This window comes from Rattus norvegicus, chromosome 3 (genome assembly GCF_021556685.1).
Source record: "Rattus norvegicus strain SHRSP/BbbUtx chromosome 3, alternate assembly SHRSP_T2T, whole genome shotgun sequence".
Classification (NCBI taxonomy): domain Eukaryota; kingdom Metazoa; phylum Chordata; class Mammalia; order Rodentia; family Muridae; genus Rattus; species Rattus norvegicus.
Window position 1 is genome coordinate 129,305,919 of NC_141536.1, and position 20,368 is coordinate 129,326,286.

The window sequence follows — 20,368 nt, forward strand, 5'->3', positions numbered from 1 at the left end:
GGCCTCTCCTCTCATTGATGAATAATAAGGCCATCCACTGCTACAAATGTGGCTGGAGCCATGGGTCCCTCCATGTGTAATCTGTGGTTGGTGGTTTAGTCTCAGGAAGCTCTGGGAAGGGTCTGGTAAGATGATATATTTGTTCTTCCTATGGTGTTGGAAATCCTTTCAGCTCCTTCAGTCCTTTTTCTAATTCCTCCATTGGGGACATCGTTCTCAGTTCAATTGTTGGCTGTGAGCACTTGCCTCTGTATTTGTCAGGCTCTGACAGATCCTCTCAGGAGACAGCTATATCAGGCTCCTATCAGCATGCACTTCTTGCCATCCCCAATATTGTCTGTGTTTGGTGACAGTATATGGGATGGATCTCCAGGAGGGGTCATCTCTGGATGACCTTTCTTTCAGTCTCTGCTCCACAATTTGTCTCTGTGCTTCCTCTTGTGAATATTTTGTTCTCCCTTCTAAGAAGAACTTAAGCATCCAAACTTTTGTCTTTCTTTTTCTTGAGCTTCATGTGGTCTGGGGATTGTATCTTGGGTATTCCGAGCCTTTAGGCTAATATCCACTCATCAGTAAGTGCATACCATGTGTGTTCTTTTGTGATTGGGTTACCTCACTCAGGAGGATATTTTCTAGTTCCATCCATTTGCCTAAGAATTTCATGAAGTCATTGTTTTTAATAACTTAATAGTACTCCATTGTGTAAATGTACCATATTTTCTGTATCCATTCCTTTGTTGAAGGACATTAGGGTTCTTTCTGTCTTCTAGCTATTATAAATAAGGCTGCTATGAAGAGAGTGGAGCATGTACACTTGTTACATGTTGGATATATGGGTATATGCCCAGGAGTGGTATAGCTGGGTCCTTGGGTAGTACTATGACAATTTTTTTCTTCCATTTTTATTAAATTGTGTATTTCTTATTTACATTTCAAATGTTATTCCCTTTCCTGGTTTTCTGTCCATCAGCCCCCTAACTCCTCCCCTTCCCCTTCTAAATGACTGTTCCCCTCCCTATCCACGCCCCATTACTGCTCCCCCAACAACCACCAACTGATTTCCAGAGTGGTTGTACCAACTTGCAATTCCATCAACAATGGAGGAATGTTCCTCTTTGTCCACATCCTTACCAGCATCTGTTGTCACCTGAATTTTTGATCTTAACCATTCTGACTGGTGTGAGGTGGAATCTCAGGGTTGTTTTGATTTGCTTTTCCCTGATGACTAAGGATATTGGACACTTCTTTAGGTGCTTCTTGGCCATTCGGTATTCCTCAGCTGAGAATGTTTTGTTTAGCTCTCTACCCCATTTTTAATAGGGTTATTTGGCTCTTTGGAGTCTATCTTCTTGAGTTCTTGTGTATTTTGGATATTAGTCTTCTATCAGATGTAGGATTGGTAAAGATCTTTTCCCAATCTGTTGGTTGATGTTTTGTCTTATTATCAACATTAATTTCTGAGCTCCAGCTAACTAGCATCAATTGTCCCAGTAATCCCTTCTATTCCTGACTCTAAAGCCAGAGCCAGATGGTGAAACTGCTGAGTTCTGCTTCTTGTTGCAACTGGAACATGGCCCCCTGGGTCTATTATATTGTCATCTGTTTTCCAGCTCCTTCACTGCTAAACCTTGGCAGTTCTGGAACTTGCTCTGTAGATTGATCTTGAACTCACAGATCTGCATGCCACAGTCTCCTGAATGCTGGGATTAAAGGCATATACCACCATGCCTAAACCTAAGCTTTTCATGGTTACTGTGCCTCAAGATCCAGATCAATAACTTGTGTCATCTCATGTCAATTTGACACACAATCATATCTCCTTTCCAAATGAAAGCAATAACCATGTCAGAGTAATATAACTATTCATTCTTCAACTGTAAACACATAAACAACAAGCTTAGGTGGGTTAGATCTTGCCGAAGCCACCACTCTCTTCTGTTTATCTCCTCGAACACAGGATTTTAGCTCCATTGCACTTCCTGGTGCCCCTTTACTCTTTGAATCACACCTTTTGGGTTTTTTTTCTTTCTAAGCTTGCTAGAAAGCATTTGATCAAAATGCACTTCACAAGAATAAACCAGAGGATAAAGTCTATGCTGGGATTTTTTGATACTTCCTTGTCTATGCAATTAATATAAATTTCTTTACCATAGCTTCAGATAGACTCTTCAGACAAAGGCAAGATCAAGTCACAAGAATAGTCTTTAGGCCACATACTAAAATTCTTCTCCACTGAAATCTCTTGGGCTGGGTCCGTACAGGTTAAATCATCCTCAGTACCAATGTCTTACATATTCCTACTGGGATGGTCCACTAATCCCTACTCAAAGCATTCTACTGCTTTCCGAATTCACTTTCCTCCAAACAAAAACATGATCAGGCCTATCACAGCAATACCCTGGTACCAAGTTCTGCCTTACTTAGGGTTTCCATTGCTGTGAAAAGATACCATCAAAAAGGCAACTCCTATAAAGGACATTTAATTGGGGCTGGCTTGCAATTTTATGGTGGGAAGTATGGCAGCATCCAGGTAGGCATGGGGCTATTGGAATCAAAGATTCTGTATCTTGATCCAACTACAGCCAGGAAAAGACTATCTTCCAGGCAGCTAGAAAGGAGGTGTCAAAGCCTACCCTGACAGTGACTTACTTCTTCCAACAAGGTCAGACCTACTCCAACAAGGCCACACCTCCTAATAGGGCCACTCCCTGAGCCAAACATATTAGCCAGAGTGGGTGTAGGACTAGGTCCATGGGTAGTCTTTCATGCCCTACATTCCTGAGAAATATGACTCTTCCTTCTCTGGCACTCATCGATTGCCAATAGCTCCTTAGCTAGGAAAGGGGCTGTGTGACTACCTCCCTACTATCCCATTCTTAGATTGTATTCACTTGATTTTGTACAATTTTTGTACATGCCTCACCATACTGTGAGGTCATATCTGGAACTACCCTGTTGTTTCTATAAAACACTGTATTTGTAGTCAATTACCACCTCTGGGTCTTTCTGCCTCCTCTTGTATATTTAGTCTTGAGCCTTGGGCAAGGGAATACTATAAAGATGTTTACCTCTGATTTAGAGACAGGCACTCAGCTGTCTCTCATTCTCTTCACATTGATTTCTGTGTTCATTGCCATCTACTGAAAAAAAGAAGTTAATTGACTAGGGCTAAGAGATGCAATTATGTAGGGGTATAAGACATTAGGACTTTAATATTTTCTATTAGCAGAGTAATAGGCCCTAGGGCCTAATACCTCTATGACCACAGATTCTTTGACCAACAACGGTGCCATATTATGGAAGAGTATTTAATGGTCAGAAAATGTTGTTTACTACGAAAACATCCAGGTCGCTATTGGACCAATGGATATGTTTTCTCAGGCCAGCCCTCGTGGCTCATAGGATTCACAGATGGGTAAGACTGATGATTACATTTTCCCTCTGATAGCATATATAGTACCCCCCCCCATTACTATTAAAGCTAGCCAATAAGAGTTAAGACTCCAGGTCAGTATCAGTTCAGTTTCTCCACAACCTATGACTAAGATAAGTGCTCTCTTCAGCAATAGGGATTTACCATCAAGTTCAATCTAGAGGATAAACAAGATCAACAGCAATGGGCTACAATGTTTGGGAGTTCTATGGGAACCAACTAACAACTCCTAAAAGAGGTAATCCACTCCTGGCACTGGCTTTTTATTTGATCGTTTATGGTGTCTAGGAGGGGTATTGTCTCTTATTATAGGGTGTCTTCACTAAAACCCTTCTTACATATGTATACATTTTAGAGTGTATCTCCAGTAGTAGACTTCTAGTTGACTTTCCCAAGGTCTTTAGTTTAGCTATCACTCTCCATATTTCCTCTTCTACCCTGCCCCTGAATCCAGCACTGCAAGCAGTGAATATGTGTTATTCAAGATGGTAGTTCTATGAATGACAAAGCAAAGTATCACAGTCAGCCACTGGATTAGGAAAACTGACCATAACTTCTAAAAATCATGCTAGAGTTTACTCTACATTATTAGAAAATTCAAATGAGGTTATTTTAAAAGAAGAAAATAACACATTTTAAAGTCAATCGTTAGTATATTTCTCAAGTTCCTTGTAAAATAACATTTTATAGTATTCCTTTTTTCTATCAATAGGTACTGATCCCAAGTCATGGCATTTTAGAGGGAAGGAATTCTACCACTGAAATATATCTCCAACCTCCAGTTTTCTCAGTTCACTTGTAAAATATTATCCTCATCATTCAAATGCCTCTTTATACCCAGTTCCTATAACACTAAGTATCGCGTGACTGTTTGCTATAATCAGACTCATATTTGAAAATAAAATTTCGTGAATGTTTTATTCTATATGACCAGCCTGCTCTACCCTCTAATTTTCTGTCAGTTTGGGTCTGATACAAATTTCCAGAATGTTGTATATTGTGAAATGTTAACGAGGGTGCAGAGGTACCTGGAAGAGAATGGGAGACAAGAGACACAAAGGACGACACCAAGATGAGAGTCTGATCAAGGCGACAATTTTACTTTTTCCCAAGGCTGAATTTATACCATAACAGGAGTAACAGAGAGAGGGGGCAAGTGGGAAACATTTATGCAGGCCAAGGACACAGTATTTGTGTGGTCAGCTGATGTCAACAGGATGTTGGTTTTTCAGAAAGATTACAGGGCATCACATTGGGTATCTTGACGTCAGATGTATTTCTCAACAAGGTCAGAACTTTATCATATCATTATTCATCCTGACCACCAGATTTGTATTAGTCTTCTGCAGCTAGCTGGGGATTTTCCATGAACCCAGTCATACTTAATGCTAACCATAATATTAACATCAATAATGGAGAGTTTCAAGGGTATTGCTCCCAACAGTGAAATAAGTATGAAAGTAGAGTTTTAAAAGATGGATCTAAAAGAATGCCAAACTTTTAAAAATAATATTTGTGGGGTTGGGGATTTAGCTCAGTGGTAGAGCGCTTGCCTAGGAAGCGCAAGGCCCTGGGTTCGGTACCCAGCTCCAAAAAAAAAAAAATAATATTTGTAAAAAGCACCTTAGAGTAGCTTCAAGTGCCTATATATGCATACTTAAATATTAAATATAAAATTAAATAATGTATCTACAAGATTCAAATATTTAAGTTATATAAGAGTGATGCATAATGTTGATCAGAGAATTGGGGGTGTGAATATGCTATATCATTATCCCTTTGCCTTGCTTCATCCCTAAGGCAGGAGCTTGTGAAACAATTCCCCCAAGAGATTATGTAACTTATCTGTCAATCATCCATTCAGAGGCTAGTCAATGCCTAATAATCTAAGATTATTCCTCCCCTGTCATGGGACTCTTTCAAGTCATGAGACCTTAAAGGATGTGGTTCAAACTATAGACATTTTTCCAGAACCTATCTTTCATCACTATCTGCAGCCTAGTTGTCAGGGTCATATGGAACACCATATGGCAACTTCTCCCCCATTTTTCCATGATTAGGTGGAAGGCATTATTCTCTGTGTTACCAAATTAAACTCACCATGGTATAATAGAACCGTTCAATCAGGAAAAATAGATGAGAATTCAGTTTTGACACTAAGTCTTAGGAGAAATATTAGTGTTTATCTTGGCTGTTTTGGTTTGGGTTCCCACAAAATTGAATCTTAAGATGTATATTGTATACTTGACAGTGGTACCAGAAGCATAAATGAGGCATAAAGAAATGAAACAGAGAAGAAAAATTTCCCAATGGACTGTATTAGCACGCAAGGTACTGCTAAGGGGATCTGAGGCAGTGTTCCTTTGAGAAAGATGTGGGATAGTTTCAGAAGGATATTCACAAGGAAGTGATATTATTACATCTTAACCTCTGGTTCCTTTGTGGGCAACAACAAGCATTTAATGCTTGGCTCTTCTGCTCTATGCACGGTAGCATTCCCAATCAGTCTCAGAAAGTTCATCTTTTAGAACTGTCTGGAGCAAACCTGAGAGTAGACCAGCAGGATCAAAGTATGTAGACTCGGTCTTCCATAAGGCTTAGGTAGACAGGCCTGGCTCTATTCTATGGACACTAGCTCCAGAGAGATCTCAGAAGTAGAAAGGATCATGAGGAAGAGAAGCAGATTGACTTTAGATCTTTGCTGTTACCATTCTCCTACTAAGATTATATACCAATAGTCAAGAATTGGATTGAGTTTGAACATACAATAATAGAGACATAAGTAAAACAATGGTGCTCATATGCTTCATCACTCCAAAGTAAACCATGTGATTGAAAATTTTAGAAAATAAAAAAATCAAAAGAGAAAAACAGCAAGCACAAAAGAAATGGAATCCCATGGATCAATTAGTCTCTATTCTTTGCTTATTTGTTAGATGGGTTTTGTGGGCCCATCCCAATATGAGGAACAAATTTATGGACAAAAAAAGACACCCAACTCTTTGAACTTCACATAAGATTAATAATTCTCCCAAAGATCCTCAATTTTTATTGCAGTCTCCAAACGTCACTTTACATCATTTTGGAGAAATGAGTTAGGATCCAACAGGGTAGATTATGAGTTAGTTTTTGAAAATTCTAGAAACTCTCTCATTATGAATAGCCTCTCCACTTGCCTTTTAAGTCTCTGACTGAAGCATCAGGAGACCTGAGTTAATGTGTTTCTGATTGTGGACACAGATTTTATGAACTGTCATTGTAACAAGACAACTGAGAAATATCCTGCTGCTCAAAGATAGTCCTCGTCATTCTTCTAGGAATAGGGTCATCTTGGTCCAATCACAATAGCCTTTTAGTATCTGAAAAAAAATTACATTGAAGTATAAATAAATCACTTCTCTTGTCTCACATTTGTAGATGAACTTTTTCATAACTGGAAAACCAATTTTATGCAATTTAACTTACAATGTGCTTTTTGCTTTGTTTTTGTTTTCAGTGGTACAAGTAGTTTCAGTCCCTGGTCAGTAGCATCATTGCTTTTGAATCTGGGGTGAAGCAATCCATCATTTCTGGAATATGTGTGGTAGAGGAAGATTATTCCCCGGCTTGAAAAGTGAGGAAGGAAACTGTCAGGGTCTCAGAGTTCCCTTCAGGAAGTACACTCCAAATGACCTGAAACTTCCCTCCCTATAAGGTTTCAGTATTTATCAATAATGTCAAGACCAAGTCTTTGCATACTCCACAAGGGCCTTTGGAGGACATTCTCAATCTGAGCTGTAGCATACATTGATTTGTAGCACAATTATGTCAAGAAAAATCACATCTATAGCACCCAAGATACCTTTGTAAATAAATACTTTTAAGATCTACTCCTTTAGTGATTTTAAAAATAGTTGGTTACCTCGTCTGTGAATATTGCATATTCAACTAACTCAGCATCAAGGTCTTAGAAAGAAAACAATGCAAAGTGTGAAAGACATGAAAACTCATCTCGCATAGCATTTTTCCTAGTCCTTATAACAATGATTTCTGTAGCATTTATATTTTATTAGGTGCTGCAAGAAATCTAGAGATGATTAAGTATTTTCAAGAATATATATATATACATATATATATGTATGTATGTATATATACACACACACACACACACACACAATATCTGTTGAGTTTGGTATTGGGGTGTGGTGTCTATGAGGATAACCAAAGAGCAATAGTAAATAACATGCTATTGTTAGCTATATGTGCCATGTTGTACAATAGACTCTTTATGTCAATATGCTACCTCTCAGAATCCCAACTCTATACACACTGAGAGCCTTAGCTATGTCTCATGCCTGAGACTGAGCCAGATTTGCTTTTGAGTAATGTCAAGAAGGCCTGCAGTGTGACACCTTGCAAGATGGAGAAAGTTAAGGTCAGAAAAAGGAGGTCAAGGATACTGAAGCAACCAACTCACAGGCAACCAAAAATAAGAGCAGATTTTCCTTTGTTTACATTGCCAAAGGGGAAAAATTAACTTGATGGAAAGGGTAATTAAGCATTTCTTTTCCATCATGGTCCATCTCAACTTCGTATCCAGCTGTTCTGTTCTGCGTTGTGATAGTTCTTAGTCCAGATGCTCAGCTAAGGAAGGAGACTGTGGCCCTGGTGCCATGCTACAATACATGCTACTATTAACCCTTATTTTATTAGTAAAGAAGATAGATAAAAGCAGCACTAGAATGGTAGCAGAGAGGTATTGTCTAACCAATATGTATTGATTAAATGCACAGAATAGCATTGTAAAGTAACTTCAAAAGATTATGAAATACTCTCCATTTCTGTGTGCAGAAACTGGTATTTTGTAAGGTGAATAGGTTTCTATAGTTATAAAAGTTATAGTTCTAAGTCCAGAGTCTTCTGTTAGTATTTATCCATCAAAGTGATTGATTTTCTAACATGCTTAAATTTTCAATAACAACCTACAGAATGATTTCTGTTCCAATAAAGGCATGCTCAAACTATTTTAAGTAAGTTCCCTGGTATTTAGAATGTATTGTCGAATAGGAACTGAATTAGCTGTATATGACAGTAGTTTTCGAACATTCTTTAAAGGCTATTATAGCCTGAATTCCAAATCTCTAGGAATTATTGGCCACCTTTTAATGGGAGTTAATGAGAGCATAATGAAGACAAATGATCAGCCATAGCTCATTTGGACCTCCTGATACCTAGAGCCATGTCCTGTTTGAGGATATGTTTCAGGTAAATATAGTTCATTCTTGTGTATCCAGCTTCACTGGGACAAGCCACTGTCAGCTCATCCATAGCCAACTGCTGGAGGAATGGATGGTTATGAACGTCCTTCTTCATACATAAATAACTGTTTATGCATCCATGGAGAACACAAAAAGCCAATAGACTCTAGTTCACTATGGACAAACACCCTGGTCAAATGGAGGGCAAATTATCTTCTTCTTAATTGCTTCACATAACAAACGAAAATCCCAGAGAGCTGGCGAGGCTAAATGTTTGACTTGGTCAAGTCAACCCAATTTATAAGAATCAAAAACAAAAACAAAAATAAAAACAAATCCGGCTGATTTGTTTCTGTGCTACTTTTTGCATCAAGCTCTAGTTCAGGGTAGAGATTTATACCTTTCTGATGTCCAACATTTATTTTGTAAAAACGTATTAAAGATTCTACACCAAAATGATAGCCTGTCATCAGTTTAATGATAGTTCAGGGCTCCTACTCTTGCTAGATGCGGTTTGTAGACTTCTGCCTTGGGAGTGTCTTCAGAGACAGTTAATCATCTGTTGTCTTATACTGAAGTTCTGGGAAGGAAAATGTGCAGGTACCAAGGGACAATTGCATATCGTGAATTGTTATTAGCGGTTGTCACTATAATACAGATGGGCTTTTTAATATGTTTCCTAAGCCATTTACATTCTTAGCTGTGATCCATCTCTGTGGCCAATTTTTTTAATGATGCCAAAAATAGCATTTAGTATGATGCCTTGGCATAAAACATTTTGGTTTTGGTTCTGTTACTTTTTTCCACCCCTACCTCCAATTGGTAAATACATCTCAGTTTCTTAAATGTCTTTTAAAAATATAGTCCTGAAAATCTTTTAGAAAGCCACAGCATCAAGAACACTAGTATATGAATGTTTGTAGCTATGTTTTTAATCCTCTGGGGACATACATCCCTATGAGAATGCCTTAGAAACTCTCTCCTTTGAAAACAGATGAACGTATGAACACATAAATGTTTTTAGTGTATCATTTTGTGAGTATCCATGGTCCCTAGAGTAGATCCAGGGATCTCCAGGATAAGAATATTTGTACTGAAACAATCTCATGTTAAAAGCAAGTGTTTACATGGATTTATAGTTCAGATAATTTTAGGAAACTTTAAAAGTATAAAATTTATCATTTGTCATCACAGCTTTAACCCACCCAAGTTTATTCCTCATAGAAGTGTGCAATATTATTAAATGACTATTTCTGAGATTCCCCTGCTTTATGGAATTTCTCATTTCACTTTAATCAATTTTAAATATTCTTTTAAATCTTTTTCAAGTTTCTAAATGAGATTTTGAAAAAAACTTATGAAAGTACTTTTTAAAATTCTTATTAATCTTAAAAGCACATCTATGTGTTTGAATATTTGATTTAATATTTGCATTTGAAAAAACTCTTAAATATGACATTGACCTTACAGATTTTGAAAGTCAGAATCTCTATATAAATTTAATTCCAGTTTCTGCTATTAGAAAAAAATGACTGAATCTGAGAATTGGGTGATAACCTATTTTACATTTTTAACATTCCTGAGTGATAATTTTTTTAGAATTAGGAAAAAAAATGCAACTTCAATGTAGAAGAGCTCGGCCCATTTTCTAAGCTGATTTGTGGAACTTGCAGAAGGCTAATCAATCCTTTCCTTACCATACGCAATGCTTCCTAGCCTGTTTAGATGGGTATCACAGATGGTCATAAATAAAAGAGCTTCTAAACCAAACTGATGCATTTCTTGTAATTCTGGAGTTTGCAAAGTCCAAGACCAAGGAATTGGCTGAATCCCTGACTGCTGTTCTCCACCTTCCACTCACAAATAGACCCTTCGTGCTATGTCCTCCCATGGGAGGGAGGTGAGCTTTGTCTCTCGGTCCTCTTTGGTAAAGGCCCCTAATCTATCACCACGGCCAACTCCCCTAGCCATGCCTTTCCATCATGTCTTCTCTATATAGGTTAGAATTTTATCATATGAGTTTGGGGTGGGGATACAACATTAAGACCACAACAACTAGATATATGTTCTTCCTCTCCCTACAAAGGATAATTTCATATACATATTAAAATGTGTATTCCATGGGGCTGGAGAGATGGCTCAGTGGTTAAGAACACTGGCTCTTTCCAGAGGTCCCAAGTTCAATTCCCAGCCCACAACCATCTGTAATGGAATCTGATGCCCTCTTCTGATGTGCATGAAGATGACATACTCATATACATAAAATAAATAGATGTTTTAAATGTGTCTTCCATTGTCCACCCAAGCAGAGAAGTTGCACTATCACTGAAAATTCTTAACTATCATATAATAGGGCCCATGATTTAAAATACATAGGATCCACCCCCGTGTAGCTAGTTTATGAGCTGGAAATTCAAGCAGTGTTTTAGTAGATTGACTTCTGTAAAAACAGTCTTCCGTAGCTCCCTGGGTATTTGTGACTGCTGTTGTGGGCACAGAGACTGCTTTATAAGTTTTACATCTGAGACAGAGTATACTTAATAATTGGTCATAGTAATATGAAATTTTTATTATCACATAAAATGTTCATTTGTGTCTATACACAGATATATTCAAATAACATATCTAAGTTCTATTTTCTTTCACATATTTCATACCTAACATCAGAATATGCCTTAGAATTTATAATGTGCTATGTTTACTGGTAGATTTAAATAACTTTGAAATTAATAATTGGTTGTATCATGGTGCCACTAAGATATACTCTATAGATTATGTAAGACTGTGTAGAGCTTGTAAACTCAGAGGTTGCTTCAGTAATTTTAAGTCAACTCCCTAAAGAAGTCAAAAGTATAATAAAATACATTTTATTTTACTTTATACAATGTATAAACAAAGAAGTATGGCTGTGTCTCAATACAGATTTACTTAGGGTCATTGAAATTAAAAATTTACATACTTTTTTAAAGTATCATAATATATCATTGTCTTGTTTTCAACCTTAAAAGTCATCCACAGCACAAGGTCATACCAAAATACGTGATGCTGTGTCCTGGCCCGTAGGCTGTAATTTGCTAACCCCTGACTTAGAAGAAGATAAACTGTAGCTTTTTATAGTAACTCAGGCTTATGGTCCTAGCACCAAGGAGGCTGAGGCAGGAGACTTGACAGTTCAGACCTATCTAAACTACAAAGGAAAAGCCTGTTTCAAAACAAAACAAAACAAAAAGTAGAAATAAACTCATTCTTAGCATCGCTTTTAAAAATTGTTACTTTGGCTTTGGGCCGCAGCATCACTGTTCAATCAAGGCTGGCCTGGAACTCACCCCATAGCCACTTCCTCTTTTCCCGGTTCCAGAGTGCCAGCTTTTCTGGCCTTACGCACCACACCTGGCTTATAAAGTCCTCAGTGAAAGCTGTTGACTGACCCATGTTGGACAGCAGAGGGAGGGGTCCTGCTAGAAAAAAACAATGAAAAATGGTTTCCTGTTGTAGCTTCCCCCACCCAACCACCATGAGCACACCAAGGAGACTAAGGACTGCTATGGGCGTTAAGGACATAGATGTGCTAGCTGAAAATGGCCTTCAGTTAGCCACTGCACTTGTTTTACAAGGACCATAGCACCAAAAGCATCCAGCGGTGCACAGTTGTAGAGGTCTATGAACATCTCACAATGCAGGTCTAGAAAAATGCTGGATTCCCTAGGTCAGACTCGTGTCAATCCTAACCTTCACTTTGTCCTCAAACTTTCATAATTGTGACTCATTCACTATTAAATGTGGTAAATAACGTGAGAAATAGAACACACTCAAACACAGGTATGCGCAGTAGACAGGTCAGGGTTATACAAACAGGTTAGAGTGTCATAACTAAGTTTTCAAATGCTTTCTGCCTACTTTATATAAATCATTCTATTATAATCTTATGAGCTCAAAACACATAATCTAATCAACTAAAAGACATAGCTGGGTATGGAGGTAACCCTGTAATCTTAGTCTTCAGAAGGAAGAGGCAGGGGGACTACAGGTTCCAGCCCAGCTAGGGTTCCATAGAACAAACTGAACTAAAAACCACCAACAAGCAAATAGACAAACTAATAGACATTTGAGGGTAATATTTGGTATAATATGTGGTTACTGTTCTGTATAAATTAACATACTTCAAATATACATGAATCTAGGATACTGTTAATGATGAAAGAAATGAAAATTGTATGAAATTGCTTGTTATAATATTTCCTATAAACTAGAAAACTAAAACACTTTCTTACGCTAACACAAAAATTTTTAACCAGTTTTTATTCTCAACATTAATGTGGAAAAAGGCATTTGAAGGCCTTCTCTTCAATCTTCTTTCCAGTATTAGCACTAACATTAAAAAACATATTTTAATGGGAGTTGGTTTTGCCGGTTTTGACATGCAAGAGATAACAGTTTCAGGAAATGTGTCTGTGTTCAATTTTGCTTCCAATTTCTGACTTTTAAACTTATTGTCAGGCTCGGAAAGAACTGAGAAGCATTGCCGAGGATTAAGCACTTGCCCTGGGGGTTGGAGGGCTGATTATTTGCAGTGAATTAAAGCTGCACACTCCGGTATATACTTGATTCATTGGTTATTAAATCAGAATCATATGGAAACTGCCCGGGTTTCTTACTTGTCTGTCAAATGTTGCTGGTGGCAGGCTGAAGAAACACACTTCTCATAATGACCGAAACTGATGTTTGAAGCTGTCCTCCAGTTTTGAGAAGCAGGGGTATATGGAAGACAGGGAGACAGGAAGGGAAGCAAACAAATAAACAAAATTTTATTTTAGTTTCTGTCTGACTTTCCTCTGTCGAAGCCTTAAAACTCAGTCAAAAGGCACAAACCCAGAGAAGAAGCAATTCATAGGAATTATGTGAGGTTTGATGGCTTTGGTTTTCTTCCCAGCTATATGTTGACAAGATCAGCTAGGGATATGTAGGGATCTTGAATTTTGTCCCTTTGGGCTATGTAAGAAAGGCACACTAGACTACAAGCTTCAGGAAGGCAAATATCTATTCCCTGTTGGGTCCATAGAGGTAGAACAGTATCCGCCATGTAGTTAGCCTTCAATAAACACTTGTAAAATGAGTGGAAGGCCTATTTCTCTATGGCTGCTCAGCTATTGATACGTGAGCAATGCCTTTGTTCAAGATCCTCCAGCGAGGGCGCAACATCCATCCTTCTTGATTTGCAGGAGTTCTTTATGACAGAATCTTGTGAGCCATGTTAGTTGTTCTATAATATATACCGTAAGATTAAAACTGGGCGCCTAGGGGCTGTCAAGAAGACGTTCCTGCAAAAGGGGCCTCGCACCAAGACTGATGACCTGAGTTTGCTTCCCGAGACCTACATAGCAGAAGGAGAGAAACAATTAGCACAAGTTGTCGATTTATGTCTACATGTATGGCAGAGTGTTCTTGCTGTATGTACACACACACACATACACACACACACACACACACACACAAACACACACACACACATAAAATTGAATACACAATATTTTTTTAAGTAGACATGTACTGATTGAATATTTCAAAGGGCATTTGAGGGTGAGAATCACTTCATACAGAACAGAAGCTCTACACCCCTTCTTGTCCTTGTAAACTGTTTTGGGACCTTGGGAGGACCTTGCTTGTGATTAGATTTCCAAGATTCAATATCCGACTTTTGGGGGAATGTGGAATTCACTATGTGTGCAACTAGAATACTGGGCCCGTTGAAAACATTAAATTAGGTATTCCTTTAATCCTCTCTAGTTCGCCCTCCTTTCATGCCAATATTTCTGAGGTTTTCACGGGACAGGAAGCCTGCTTTATGTTTTCTTCTCTGCAGGACAGAGACCTCCATTTTCTCTCCTTTTGAAGCTTCATTCCACTTTCTTAGGCAGCACTTTAAGAAACTAGTCTTTGATGGTGGAAATATTTGTGCTTTAATCGTTACATTCTGAAATAATAAAGTGTATTGTCTTAAATATAAAAAATTCACTCGGTTAGCAATAGAAGAAGCTCCCTTTCCCACTTGAAAATGATTAAAGGTGGTGTTTGTTTGTGTGTTAGCAGATTCTGCAAAGGATGACAATACCACAAAAGAGAGTGAGGTGACCAATCATTCTGTGTGCGACCAAGAACTTCCCAATGGTAAGTTGTGTGACTTCTCTTTTAAGTTTTTTCCCTGCTAAGGAGTATTCACTATTAAAAGTCAGGTGTGGATTAGTCTAGCAGCGTAGAATTCTGATGCTATTTTCTTACAGTGGCATCTTGGTGCAATATTGTTGCTGTCCTCAATCTGTGTCACTCATTATTTTTGAACCTGACCAGTGTCATCTACATTGCTTATTGTTACCTGCCTGGATTCTATAAACAATAGTTTTGGAGCCATTGAAATGAATACAAAATAAAAATGAGAATAAATATGAGACATATGGAGAATAAGCCCAGGAGACTAAATCCATATCCATAGCCTTGGAACACCAAGAAGAGTAAACAGAGCCTACAGAAACAAAACAATCTGTAGAAACATAATAGACAGAAAAAATGTTTTCCGAAGGCAAGCCAGTGTCTATGCCCAGAATGAAGGAGTATGCATTATATTTATGTGCAAAGGTAATGAAAACGCAAATAAGAATAGACACCTCCGTAGCCTCGTGTAATTTCTGAAGATTGGTAGCTAAGAATGGCTTGTGAAGTATACAAGAGAGACGAAATCAGTACAGGCAATATCACCAGACTCATACTGGCCTTAGTCTGCTCCCAGCCCAACTTCCAGGAAAAACCAGAGCGGAGCTGTTTAGCTTCCCATTTCTGTACCTCATGAAGCTATTGTCAAGGAGTAGTTCTTTGGGAAAACAAAGATTTAGGAAAAATGCCGTCAAGGCCTGGCTTTGTAGAACTGAACCAAAGGCTTATTTATAGTTGTTTAGATCATACAATCTAAGTGCAGAAAGGGAAACAAAATTCAGACTGAGGAAGGCACAGTGGGAAGGTTCTGCATGGGGAAGTCCAAGTTAAACAAATGAAAAGTGTTAAAATAGTTGTTTTGTGAATTAGCATCAAACTAGTATAACCAATTATCTTTTTAACTTCAAAGGTATACAGTGTTTAAAAGTGACAAAGATTATTTCTACTCCTACAAATTGAAGTAAAAATAACTTGGGTCATTTCTCTCATTAGTTTCAACTTGCCAACCTAAACAAACAGCAAAAAAAAATACATACACTCTATCAGTTGGTTATGTTTCATGTAATCCTGTTGTTATTACATGTGAGCTACATATATAATATAAACACATTCGATAGATAGATAGATAGATAGATAGATAGATAGATAGATAGATAGATAGATAGACAGACAGACAGACAGGCAGGCAGGCAGATTGACAGACGTAGAGTTCATATGTATACATACACCTATAAGTATAAGAAAGAAGCTGTTTAAAGTGTCAAAGAGTTAACAGGACAATAAAAATTTATCCAGCTAGGCCCAGGAGAAGGTGACTCTCTGGATAGTGAGGCCAAAGTTAAAACTGCCTTTTCTTAGGTAATTTACTGTTCCAGCAAAAAAAAAAAAAAAAAAAAAAAGATCTGAAGTCATGTTGCTAAAAAGACAGAGGGACTCTTACAGCCTCTTCAAGGGTTGTGAGTAGAAAGCCCAGCAATATATCCACTAGCAGGACAGTGAGCCAACTAGGACAGTGAGCCAACTAGGAAGCTGCTGTCTGAAGCTGCTGCTCACTCAAATTACCTCCATCCCCAAAGTAAATTAATACCAGCCCAACTTCCAGGTCTCCCAAGCATCTGAGAAAAACACACGTGGAGTAGCAACAAGAGCAAAGAAGGGGCCTTATCCACATCAAACAACTCTTATACACAATTACTGAGATACAATATCTAATATATGCATGGGAAAAATAAAAATAGAAAACCCTCAACCAAACAGATACAAGGAAGCAAGACAGCCAAGACACAGAAATGAGGGAAGTCAGCCTACAAGATTCAACACATTGCTGATAAGAACAAACTATACAACAATGACACTGAAGGCTGGAAAGAGGGCTAAGTGGTTAAAAGAACTGGCTGCTCTTTCAGAGGACCTGGGTCCATATTCCCAGCATCCATATGGTAGCTCACACTGTTTTTAACTTTAGTTCCAAGGGATCAGACATGGTGTCACATGGTGTCAGATAAACTGTGCAGGGCATACACCCTGTGCAGGACATTTTATGTGTGCAAGCAAAACACCAGAATACATAAAATAAAAAATAAAGAAAACATTTTTTAAAAAGATGCTGACACTTTACACTCATAAAGTAATAAAAGCAAGATTGGATTTTTTTAGCCGAGAATGGTTATTAAAAACAAAGATAAGTAAGTAAAAGCAAGCCAGAAGCAAAACATGTGCTAATTCAAATTAACTCAATGAACACATTCATGGTCTAACAGTATATTAGGTATGTGAAAGATAGTTTGTGAACCACAGGTTATATATGAGAAATCTATCCAAATTAAAAAATAGTGAAGAGAAAATAAGATCACAAACACTAAAGTATGGGGAAATTATTTAATACTTGTGCCAAAGTGTACCATGAATTGGAGTACAAATTCATCAGCACCATTATCTGAATGAATTACGTGAGCAACTTTGCATATTGATAAAAGATATTGTGGGCCAAATTTCATCAAAAGTTTTGAACTCCAAGCAGAACAAATGAAAGTAAATCCACAACTAGGCCCATCACAGTGAAACTGCTGAAATGGTCAAATGTCTTCAAATGGTATGTGCTTCAAGCAGAATAAATAGAACTAAATCTAGAGTGAGTCCAATCGCAACAAAACTGCTGAGTTCCAAAGGTGAAAAGACCATCTAAAAAGTAGAAACGTCTTAAAAGTAGTCATCAAGTAAACACTCTGACAATAGATGAGTTTCCAGGAGACACAGTGGAAATGCATAGAAAATAAAAGCAAATAATAGTCGGCAAGGAACTGGAAAACCCTATAGGAAAAGCATATTTCAAAAATATGCACTAATTAAGACTATTTTACAGGGGATTAAAAAGAGGTTCTGTTGAACCCCAGGTGTTCCACAGGGACTGATTCCAGGTAGAAAGTTCAGAGATATACGAAAAAAATAAAAGGAAGGTAAATTAAATATAAGCCTTGTTTAGTCTCTTGGAAGACAGGAGTAGTGTCTCCCTCTGTTAGTTTTTTTTCCTGATGTCATGGAGGGTAAAGGTGCTAAGGAGTAAGTTTCAGTGGCCCCTGAAAGTCAGAAAAGGAAGTGAGCCCTGTGTCGGATGACTGCCTGGAGGATTTCCAGGCCTTGACCCCGAGGGAAAGGATTCAGCAGAGGTTTCAATGGGCTTCTTGCATAGTGGACACAGAATTGAAAATCATAAATGCCAAAGTATGTGGAGTTTCTGGTCAGAGTCATGGGAGGACGGCACCTCTGCACATTGAGGTCAGTTGAGCATATATCAAGGGCAGTTGCCCAGGCTTAGATAAAAGAAGCTAAAGGATTTGATGATGTTGATTGAGCTTCAGTGATAAGGGTAGAGTTGACCTGGAGGGAACATATCAGGGCTTCTAAACTGGATAGTTATAAGAATATGTAGCTTTTATGTGTGCTTTCGTTGTTACCTTGAGATATATATATATAACATATATATATATAATATATATATATATCTTTGGTTTTTTGAGGTTGTTGTTGTTCTCTTTGCTTTTCTATGCATTTGCTGCAATTTTAAAAAAAATGATTAAATGAAGACGAGAGAAAGAAAGAAGGGAGACAGAGGAATTAATTGTTTAGTTTGCCTTTTGGTCATGTGGTACTCATAGCTTAGGTGATTCTAGAACACACAATGTAGCCTAAACTAGCCTCTGGCAATCCTCTCCCAGCCTTCCAATGTTGGCATTATAAGCACTGACCACCATGAATTATATAAATGGTGGACTACCATACAAAGATTACGGAAGAGTGCCCAAGATTGGCACATAAGGCTAACATATACAGGGGTAACACCCAAATTAAAAATTCTATGCAACGTTTCTAAGAATATAAATTACCTTTAAGAATATTCTTGAAAATCCATACTAATTGTGATGGTATTAGCTGTGGTGGTACAGACCTGTAGCCCTTTTACTGAGGAGACTGAGACCTGAAGATTACAAGTTCAGTGCTAGACTAGGCAACAGAACAAGCCTCTATCTCAAAATACATACACAAACCAAATTGTTCAATAGTCACAAATAGAATGAAGTCACCACAGAATTAAAAGAAGGCATCTTACTTTCTTGATTTTTTCCCCAAGCTCATTCTGAACACTAAAGTAAATTCAATAGTTTATATAATAATAAATGTAAGTAACATTGTAATGAATGCATACTGTATCAAACGAGGGGACCAAAAAATAAACAAGTAGGCATGCAGGTACCTACATATAACTAGGCTATTTTATCAAGTCTAAGGATCGAAATGATTTAGCTAAGTTTAATAAAATTGTTAAGGCTTAAAAGGATAGAGTCAGGAAAAGGAAAGGTACGTTTGGGAAATGAGCATACAACAAGAACGGGAAAATGGATTTGAAACCTATCTAGCCAAAAATCTCAAAGAAGAGTTCACTTTATACCAATAAAAATTTGTGTCCTTCATTAAATATAACAGTGATGGGTCTTAATGTGTCAGAGGGTGAGGCGAGGCAAGGAAAGCCACAACACAAATCAAAACCTATTGGAAATACAGCAGGGAATTCACAGATACAATATGGTCAGTGAGGATGGAACAAATAGACCAAGAATAACGTAGAATGTTTTTAGAATGTGATTAACAGTGTAGTCCTGCTACGGGAGATGACAGGCGGATCAATAAAACAGACCAACGATTCTAGAAGTAGGACCAAGTACACATGCAGGCTGGCACTTCAAAGACAGATGGCTCAGTAAGTGACCTTAAGACAACTACTTGGATATCTGACGGGGAGGGGGAACATGAACTGAATCTCAGCTTCAATCCTGTCACTGACATAAACTCCAGCAGGAGCAAAGATGAAATAAAGACGTGATATGAAGTATTAGAATAAAAGAAACAAAAGTTATTCAACACTAAAAGAATGAGTGATCAAAACATAAGAAAAGAGAGAGGATGCTTAACTGCATATTATTTAATGAAAGCGGGCAATCAGGAAAGATTGTTGGTCATATGGGTTGGGTCATACAACAATCAGGCAGAAGCCGCTGACTGTAAGATTAGTTGTTTCTAGGAGCTGCAGAGGTTTAGGGGTGCTGGAGGTGGGAGCAACAGTGACTAAGAAGAAGACAGAGAAACGCAAGGACACTTAAAATACCCTCAATGACATTGTGGTGGCATCTGTTACCATGCATGAAACCCACCTGGTTAAACATGTAGCACCCAGTGTGAGAAAGTACTGTGTTGAAACCAGTTAGCAAATAAAGCACTCAGGCTGGGAACGCAGACCCTTGGGGAGGCAAGGAGGCTTCCATCAGGAGTGGTGAGCATATGGCATAGTTCTATACCTTCTTTTAAATTTGCTTTGAACCTAAAGCATCTCTAAAATAGAACCTTAAAATACCTTCGGTTTTCACACACTTAATTTTGTGCGGATCATAAAATAAAGACATATTGGATGAATTTATAATGTGTGGATATATGCTCATGT

At 37.9% G+C, this 20,368-nt stretch overlaps 1 protein-coding gene across 8 annotated transcripts in view; it reads left to right on the forward strand.

Annotated features, from left to right (window-relative positions):
* Macrod2 (mono-ADP ribosylhydrolase 2) overlaps window positions 1-20,368 on the forward strand; it is a 2,026,216-nt gene that overhangs the window by 1,898,385 nt on the left and 107,463 nt on the right. For 4 of the 8 annotated variants that reach the window (NM_001428715.1, NM_001428717.1, XM_087654464.1 and 1 more), the window contains 1 exon segment: window positions 14,758-14,835. In NM_001428715.1, coding sequence (NP_001415644.1) covers window positions 14,758-14,835 — 78 coding nt within the window. 8 annotated transcript variants of the gene reach the window in all.